General features: G+C 36.8%; 1 protein-coding gene across 1 annotated transcript in view; it reads right to left on the bottom strand.

The window, feature by feature from the left end:
• Positions 1 to 4,679: 4,679 nt before the first annotated feature.
• neurl1aa (neuralized E3 ubiquitin protein ligase 1Aa) overlaps positions 4,680 to 9,736 on the bottom strand; it is a 49,320-nt gene continuing 44,263 nt past the window's right edge. The window contains exons 5-6 of the mRNA XM_073842413.1: positions 6,779 to 6,928; positions 4,680 to 5,217 (exon numbers count right to left, since the gene is read on the bottom strand). Coding sequence (XP_073698514.1) covers positions 4,976 to 5,217; positions 6,779 to 6,928 — 392 coding nt within the window. The 3' untranslated portion in view covers positions 4,680 to 4,975. The remainder of the gene's footprint in view (positions 5,218 to 6,778; positions 6,929 to 9,736) is intronic.

Genomic DNA, 9,736 nt, shown 5'->3' with positions numbered 1-9,736 from the left:
CAGGGTAAGATTAGTACACTTATTCAAACGGGATTCATTTCATTTTCTCTAAATTTTAACAGAAAGGTGATGTCAAAAACTGGTAAATTTTTCAAAACAAAACAATCAAATTTTATAAAGTGACAGAAACACAAAGATTGCCCTTATATTACACCCTAAATTGTGCAAAAGACATAGAATACAAAAGTGGGGTGAAAAGAAAAATACATTTGGGGGAATATTGATAATCTTTTAAAGTGACTAAAATTTATTTTAAAAAAAGTGCAAGGTTTATCTGATAAAAAATTGTATTTGCTGAAGTTTTCCAAAAAATCTTTAGGATGAATGCTTTAAACTCAAATATTGGGCCTTCAGGGCATTTTCAATACTGTATGAACTTTCAGCAAGCTCACTCCAGTAAGATTTCACCATAAATAGACACCTCAGAACAAACACCTGATATAATAGGGAGTGTACATAATCTTCAGTTCATCTTGCTTCCAACAAAAGCTGGTTCTGATTGTTTCCGGCGAAGCCCCTGATTGGTGCACAGCGTGTTGGGTACAAGAAAACCAGCGCAAAATTCAAGAAATACACTTCCGTATAAACCACAGAGGACTGATAAGCAAACTATACAATCATAATTTCGGTCCAATAATTCAAAAAAGACAATAATAAAAACAAAGCGCTATAGCAACACCTCAGATACAGCTATGCTAATAGGTTCCTCTAGGTAACATAAATTAACATTCAAAAGTGAATCACCACTTCAAACAAAAACAGAATATCCTGTCAGGAGGATGTCCTGACGGGACATTTTCTCGACACGGTGTTAGCATTGCCTGAAGGAGAGCTGGCTAATACTAATAGCAGCATGAATTTAAGCGCCAGTTATCACGATTGCTTTACACAAGCTAACTGGCTAGTTATGAACAATATTAGCCTGCAGTCCATTGTAGTTCACCGATATTACTCATGAGCTGCTTGAACATCCACGCGCACACACAAATGCACATTATTGTGTCCTCTTTCACTTATTTGCCATAAATCTGGAGTCTTTTCCTGCTGTTGATGTGGATCTGGGTTGGGTGGGATATTGAAGGACTTTCTATCAACCTTATTTATCCTGTAAGAGTGGATGAATATTTCATTTGTAAATTGTACGGGTCTCTACCGGTCTCATCCGTGTCCAGCTATTTTTGGCTGTACAAAACAGCTCATTTTCAGCCTTGAAATTGCATATTGGTGTGTCTTACCATATTATTTGATTGTATAATCTTCATGAACACACTAGTTTGTAGTGCAAACAGTTTTACCGTTTACTGCACATTGTTATTCTTCTTGTTATTTCCCTATAGTGGCTAATGAACCTTGATAATATGATAAATAACCTTGAGAAGCTGTTTGGATGCAGTTTGTGAAGCTCCAAAAAGACAAGTCTGCTGTTAAATGCTACTTTTTAATAGGAATTCGGCTTTGGGGGTAAGTCAAAAAGAAACTGATAATCCTTTCAACCCCGCACTCTAAAAAATTAGTGGGTTATTTTATTTAACCCAAATGCTGAGTTCAGCCTGCTGGGTCATTTAATTGGGTTGGTTTGAATAGTTTTATCCAGGTGCTGGGTAGTTTTTCTGCACTCTAAAAAACACTGGGTTATTTTTTTAACCCAAATGCTGGGTTCTATGGAATCCCGTTTCCGCCACTGAATGAAAAATTTAAAAAGGTTATTGCGACTTATGTCACAATTCTGACTTTTTTTCACATAATTGTAAGACATAAACTGGCAATTGCGATTTATACAGTCAGAATTACGAGATATAAACTCACAATTTTGAGAAATAAAGTCAGAATTGCGTGATATAAACTTGCAATTGTAAGAAAAAAGTCAGAATTGTGTGATAAAAAGTCGCAAATGCGAGTTATATAGACAGAATTGCATAATATAAACTCACAATTCTGAGAAATAAAGTCAGAATTTCATGATATAAACTTGCAGTTGCGAGAAAAAAAAGCCAGAATTGTGAGATGAAAAATCGCAGTTGTGAATTATAAAGTCAGAATTGTGAGAGATAAACTCGCAATTCTGTGAATATATCTTTTTTTTCTCCTCAGAAATGGACATTATAACTCCCAATTGCAAGGAAAAGAAAGTAAGAATTGCAAGATACAAACTCGCAATTTTGTGAGTTTATTATATCCCACAACTCTGACTTTATTTCTCGCAATTGTGAGTTTATATCCTGCATTTCTGCTTTTATAACTCACAATTGTGTGTTAAATCTCACAGTTCTGAAAAAAAAAGTCAGAATTGCGAGATGCAAACTCGCAATTGCGAAAAAAATAATAATTGTAAGATAAAAAGTCACAATTACCTTTTTTATTTTTTATTCAGTGGTGGAAACGGGCTTCTATAGGGTTCAGCTTGTTAGGTTGGGTTATATTTAGTATTTTTTACTAAGGTGCTGGATATTTTTTCTGTATCTAAGCTGCTGTGTTAATTTTTTAATGGATTATTAAATATCGGGTTGTTTTTTGGGTTATGATTTGGTGCTCTTCTTCAGTGAAATAAAGGTTTGTTTACATGGTATTTCATTTATAAAGTCTTTACTGTGCTGTAAATTATATTATTTGATGTCAAAATATGTTCTCTAATCTCAGTACTGTTTTGTATGGTTAGGTTATTGAGTCAGTCACAGCATCGTTCAGCTACGAGTGAAATGTGACCCTGGACCACAAAACCAGTCTTAAGTCGCTGGGGTATATTTGTAGCAATAGCCAAAAATACATTGCATGGGTCAAAATTTTAGATTTTTCTTTTATGCCAAAAATCATTAAGAAATTAAGTAAAGTTCATGTTCCATGAAGATTTTTTGTAAAATTATACTGTAAACATATCAAAATGTATTTTTTGATTTGTAATATGCATTGTTAAGAACCTAATTTGGACAACTTTAAAGGTGATTTTCTCAGTCTTTTTGATTTTTTTGCATCCTCAGATTTCTGATTTCAAATAGATGTATCTCAGCCAAATATTGTCCTATCCTAACAAACCATACATTAATAGAAAGCTTATTTATTGAGCTTTCATATGATGTATAAATCTCACATCTCAGTTTTGTCAAATTTAACCTTATGACTGGTTTTGTCGTCCAGGGTCACAAATGTGAAGCAGCAGTCTGAGGTTCATATTCCCACGGCGAAAAGCAGCCCAACACCGGCTTAGATTTCTACGACACACCGGCACGAGAATTAGTGCTATTTTGGTAAAAAGTGATTACAGAGAACGGTTGAATACACTTACATTGAAATCCTACTTTTAAATATTACATTTTTTATTTCTAATATGCTTGTTAAATGAGTTCAAATGTATGTAATGTTGTACACTGTGCCGTATATTTTTGTTCATGGGTGTTCTTGCTTAATAATAAATGTTCATCTTTTGATTATTGCTTTTGCCTCTATAATTCTGTGATTTTTCATTTTCAGCCCATTTTAAGTCTGCAGTATAATAATTTTAAACAATAGTTGACTCAAATAAAACAACCCAGTATGTTGGGTAAAAACATTTTCCCCAACCAGCATGTGTTCTGTCCAATATTTACCCAGTGCTGGGTTGCCAAATAACCCAAGTTGGGTTGTTTTTAACCGAGCATTTATTTTTTGAGTGTGATTTTTTTCTTTCTCAGCTCCAGCAGGAACACCAAGCCAGCTTTTTTCCCCAAACATATTCCATTTTAATCAATTTGCTCTTTCATCAGTGGCCTGTGTTCGCTATTATCCCCATACACACCATTTCTGGCCTACAGAAAGTGTCAGCGGAAGGGGGCTGGGAGAAAATATGGATTAACTGGGCAAATCAAATATCCTCTCACCACAAATGACTCTTTCATTGGTTAATGCCTCAAGGCTGTTTTCCTCCTTCCTAGATTTTGCTCTCCATGGCAACATTGCAATTGCTTTAGCAGAAAACCCAGAGCTTGCGTGTTCCGATCGACGGTCGAGAACAAGTTCACAGTAAATCGAGGTTTGATTAGGCCAACATGTTTTAGGGTCGTGAGATGAGGTGCTCTATTTAACCGCAGATCACATTTCCCAGCACCGTTGGATCAATTAAGATATCCAATATTAATGTTCTTTAAATGAGTTGTTATGTAACATGACTCACTGGTTAATCATCCCTGTGTATTGTTTTAACAAATCATATCTCTTTAATTCCACCGCAACGTCCTGCTCGCCGAACGCACGCATAAGCAAAATTATAGCGGACCGTTAGCTGACCTGCTGCCTACCAAAGCTTCATATTACATTACGAAACACGTGATCAAATAGTCATCAAAGCACAAAGACCTCCAGATCAACTCACTTTAGAGCATGTAATAAGGGCAAGCTGTTGGTTACACAACTAGCATGAAATGGTGAGGTATGAAAGCACTGTACCTTTATATCTGTCTCAGTCTCAGCCCAGCACAGACAAAAATTGTGAAATGCTGAGACGTTCTTGTATGAATTTCAATAGTGCCTTAGCTGGTCTGACTAGAGAGGACAGCAGAAGGAAAAAAATAACAGACTGTAAAACCCTCTATTGAATATGATTCCAGCTTTAAAGGATATGCAGCTATGCTATGGATGCGAGTCTGTTACGCAGTCTATTATGGCTCACGGAGGTGTGTGAAATGGGAGATGAGCAACCACCTGAAATGTCCTGAATTGGATGAGATACTGTCTTACGTCGGTTGAAAAGCCGGATGCTTCTAAAAAGCAGCAACATCACTGGTTACCATAGCAACAGAGACTTGAGCATGAAATACGAAAGACCTTTGTGAATGGATGCCTGAGCCTTGAAGGTTCAAGGGTTCAAAAGTCATCGCAATGGGAGCGGAGACCCATGCAGTGCCAGAGCAAGTCCCTGAACTGTGACACCAACCCTCTCTTGAAACAGAGATCTATTAGAGATCCTTAATGGCCCTTATGAGACTTGGGTTTGGGGGGTCCCCCCCTAGGTGCTCCGGTAGGTCTTTATAATGTCTTTGATAGCTCTCCTACAGATGGGACAGCTGGCGTTGGCCATTTTTTTGAGGCGGAGACCGCAGGTGTAGCAGAGACACATGTGTCCGCAGGCGTAGATGACGGTGTCCACTGTGTTTTCGTAGCAGATAGAACACTCGTCCGGCCATGAGCCTGAGGCGGATGGGAAAGTGGGGGATTTGGGGAGACTGACGGGCGAGTTGGGTGTTGTTCCTGTGACAGAGAATGACAGGGAAAAAAATGATCACCATTTACTCATTTATAAGTATAGTAGTTGCTCCAGGGAAGTAGATCCCATAAGACGTTCAAGACAACAGTGCTGGGTCAGAAATTGATTTCCAGGGGCATTTTGTATACAATATGCCAATACTGTTTAAAATTGTATCTAAATTATCCATGTAAAAACAGGACCTTATAGGGCTGCAATATTATTGTAGATTATTGGTCTTTATATTATAATAATATAATAAGCACCTCTGATTGGTGCGTTTTCAATCTAAGCACCTCTGGTTGGCCAATGCATTCTTAAGTTTAACAGAAATGCGTTTGATTGGTTATAAGGCTCAATACTGCACATTGTGAGCGAATTTAAATGTAATTACGCGAATTGACACTTTTCATTCATTTTCACATTTCACTTTAATTGTGAGAGCCGTAATACGTTGTTTAAAGGAGAAGTTTACTTCCAGAACAAAAATGTACAGATAATTTACTCACCGCCTTGTCATCCAAGATGTCCATCTCTTTCTTTCTTCAGTCATAATGCATTTATGTTTTGTTTTTTTTAAGGAAAACATTTCAGGATTTCTCACTAGTGGACTTCTATGGTGCCCGTGAGTTTGAACTTCCAAAATGCAGTTTAAATGCAGCTTCAAAGGGTTCTAAACGATCCCAGCCGAGGAAGAAGGGTCTTATCTAGCGAAACGATTGGTTATTTTCTAAAAAAAAAAAAGACAATTTATATACTTTTTACCCTTTAAATGCTTGTCTTGTCTACCTCTATGTGTGTACTCTGTGTATTCTGGTTCAATACAGTTAGGGTTATGTCGAAAAACTCATCATTCCTCTTCCAACTTTAAAATCATCCTATTTCGCTGTTTAACCTTTTTTTCTAAAGGGCATTTGATCTTGCATGTTCACTTTGTAAACACTGGGTTGGTACTTCTGCAGCCATGTTGGAGCTTTTTGACCTACGCTAACTGTCTTGAACCGGAATACGCACAGTGAATGCAGAACTAGACAAGATGAGCATTTGAGGATTTTTAAAAAAAATAACCAATCGTTTCTCTAGATAAGACCCTTCTTCCTTGGCTGGAATCATTTAGAGCCTTTTGAAGCTGCATTTAAACTGGGAAGGTCAAACTTGTGGGCACCATAGAAGTCCACTTTATGGAAAGAAATCCTGAAATGTCTTCCTCAAAAAACATAATTTCTTTATGACTGAAGAAAGAAAGGCATGAACATCTTAGATGACTAGGGGGCGAGTAAATTTTTTTGTAAATTTTGTTCTGGAAGTGAAGTTCTCCTTTAATCTTTGTTCATTTTGGTGACATTTTTGCTAGAAGCCCTTGTTAATTTTCCGACCCTGCAACAGTGCCGTAAAAGTGGTTTATATGAATTTCAGTCTTCTGAAAGTTTTGTGTCAAAAGAAGAGCAAAATACAATGCAACTTTTATCATAAAATCTTACACTTATCTAATTACTGATAAAAAAAAAAGTACACATTTGTTTTTTCCAGGAAATCCTGAAATACAGTATGCCTGAAAATACTGACCTTCAGTGGAGCTGCAGAAGGCAGCAGAACAGCCACGTTCATTGAGACTGGGCTCTGGGCTTCCACCGCACAGGCCTGAGGGCGAGAGGGGCGAGGCAGAGGGTGAACCAGGGCTGGACGGTTCACGAGCATCACCCAAGAAAGTGGAGCCTGGAAAAGCACATAATATTTAAACAGGTGACATTTTTAATGTGATTTAGTTCTACTAATAATGTATTCTGTACACTAGAATAATGTATTTTGTTTTTATAAATAATGTTTTATGTAATCTGTGCTTTCTGAAACTCAGATATTGTGTAAAGACAATCATATCAGAGATTTGTTGTTATTGTACAGTTGAAGTCAAAAGTTTAAGTATACCTTGCAGAATCTGCAAAATGGTAATTATTTTACATAAATAAGAAGGATCACACAAATGCTTTTTATTTTTTATTTAGTAATGGCCTGAATAAGATTATTTCACATAAAAGATGTTTACATACAAGAGAAAATAATAGCTTAATTAAAAAAATTACCCCGTTCAAAAGTTTACATACACTTGATTGTAGACTGTATGACTGTTTTTTTTTTTTTTTTTGAGATCCATCTTTTCAGACTGAGGACAACTGAGGGACTCATATGCAACTATTACAGAAGGTTCAAACACTCACTGATGCTTCAAAAGGAAACCCAATGCATTAAGAGCCAGGGGTGTAAACTTTTGAACAGGATGAAAATGTGTAAATGTTTTCTTATTTTGCCTAAATATCATATTTTTTCATTTACTACTGCTCTTCAGAAGCTACAGAAAATACTTTCATGTTGTCAGAAGACAAAATAGGTTAAGTTTACCCTGATCTTTAAATTCAAAAAGTTTTCACCCCCCAGCTTAATGCATGTAAACTTTTGAACGGGGTCATTTTTATAAATTCAACAATTATTTTCTCTTGTCTTTTATATGAAATATCTTATTCAGGTCAGTACTAAATAAAAATAACATGCATTTTGTATGATCCCTCCTTATTTGGATGAAATAATTACAATTTTGCAGATTCTGCAAGATGCATGTAAACTTTTGACTTCAACTGTACATCGGAATATCAGTGAACGTTGAGAATTACATTTTAAAATGACCACTCAAGGAGCTGTAGCCTAAATCTAAAGCTGTTATTGCAACTGTGTCACCGTGTCTTTGTAGAACCACATAGTACATAATGTATAATTGCACAGGTGCTGCATTTGTGGATGTTATGGGGGTGTTTGTTTCACTGATCTCGGTACATTGTTCTGGCTGCAGGAGCTTAAGAAGGAATCTGAATCTGACACCTTTAAAGACCATGCTGCCACCTTGCATTATCCAGCATTTTAACTAGCACACCTCGTCTATACAGCTTGAATAAAATAGAACAGCAATTCTCTCACTGAGAGATCATCATTTGGAGCATTTATTGACTTATTCACTGAACCACAAATAAATTCAGCCTATTTACTGATTGGTGGCTCATATAACAACCCGTTGTAAAACATACATAGTATATTAAACAGTACTTTAATATATTAAAATATGTCAACAAGGATGGTTTTGTTAAACCACGTGATTAAATATTGGAGGGGTGGGGGTCTGTTCAAGTTCTAATAGAATTGTTAATGGAATCATTAGTGAAGTCATTAATTGGGATCCGAATCAAACCGACTCATTAATTTCTTACGATTTCCATCCCTTATAAGGGCCATGGATTTCTGAGCCTTTTTAATGTAGTCTAGAGCTGAGACTGAATTAAACTGAACTGACCACATTTCTAGTACATTGGATCTTCTGATATATATGCATGCGTGTATACGACAGGGAGAATTGGCTGAACTGAAACTAACCTGACCTAAAATCCCATAAACACATGATCCTCTGAGGTAAGTCTGTATGTGTGTGTGTGTACTGTAGTGTGTGCTTACCCTGCATGAGGTCTATAATAATATTAGATAGGAGTCAGTGGGATTCCCCAAGGTCTTGTTTTAGGCCCGTCAGGGGTTTGATTTATACAATACATGTGTGTGTGTTCTTTGCTCGCATGTTTGCATACAGTATGTTAGTCCTACAGCGTAATCCTTTATTAAGATGGAGACGGGTTAGGGGTTATATATGGGGTGGAGTCCACTGAGCGTGATCCTTTGTGAGTCTGACATGCCATTCCACCTTCTTGTCATTCCACACATAGACATATCATAAATCCCCTTCTCTAGGCCTCAGCAACTGGCCCTGGATCACAAGGGCCAGGCCTCTTCAAGAGCATCTCTACTAGATTAACAGGGACACGAGAACAGCTGAGTCTCTCTAACCTCCACCCTTTCGAAAAAACCTATTAGAGAAAGTCAGGCCTCTGTAAAGCCTTTCGTCATGCGTAAAATGAGCACTATGTGCCAACATGGCAGAAAGGCTTTTCTGTATTTTTAATAGCTAAGGGGTACAGACTAAACCAGCTTGCATGGTAAAAACAGTCACGTCGTTCATCTGTCAAAAAATTCTGTTTATGCTTAAGTAAAGGTGTGAACTGCATGTATTCACATTTGTCCTATATTAGGGGTCTCAAACTGAAATTACTGAGGGTTATTACATTGCTTTCAGTATATAAGTGATTTGGTATAGAAAATAGTACTGAATAGTACTTACTGTAAGTTTATGTTCATATATTTACAGATCGAACAAGTTAAGTAAAGCCTCTGCATTTGTTTAGTCTGTTTTTGTGTTGATAAATGTGACTTTTCCTGTCTCTGTCTTTACACCGATCATATATAGTCTTTGTTACCGTCACTGTGAGCTCTTACTGACGTCATGGGGAAAAAACATGCGTTGAACGATCAGTTATTGTAGCTAGCAGACACCTGCAATAAACTGCAATAAATTGGGGATGGAGAGAGTCAAGAAGTGTTTGAATTGTGTCTATTATATGCATGTCTTTGTGCATTTCATTTATTACCACTAGA

Source organism: Garra rufa, chromosome 6, assembly GCF_049309525.1.
Source record: "Garra rufa chromosome 6, GarRuf1.0, whole genome shotgun sequence".
Taxonomy (NCBI): domain Eukaryota; kingdom Metazoa; phylum Chordata; class Actinopteri; order Cypriniformes; family Cyprinidae; genus Garra; species Garra rufa.
This window is presented reverse-complemented; position numbering and strand designations above follow the sequence as displayed.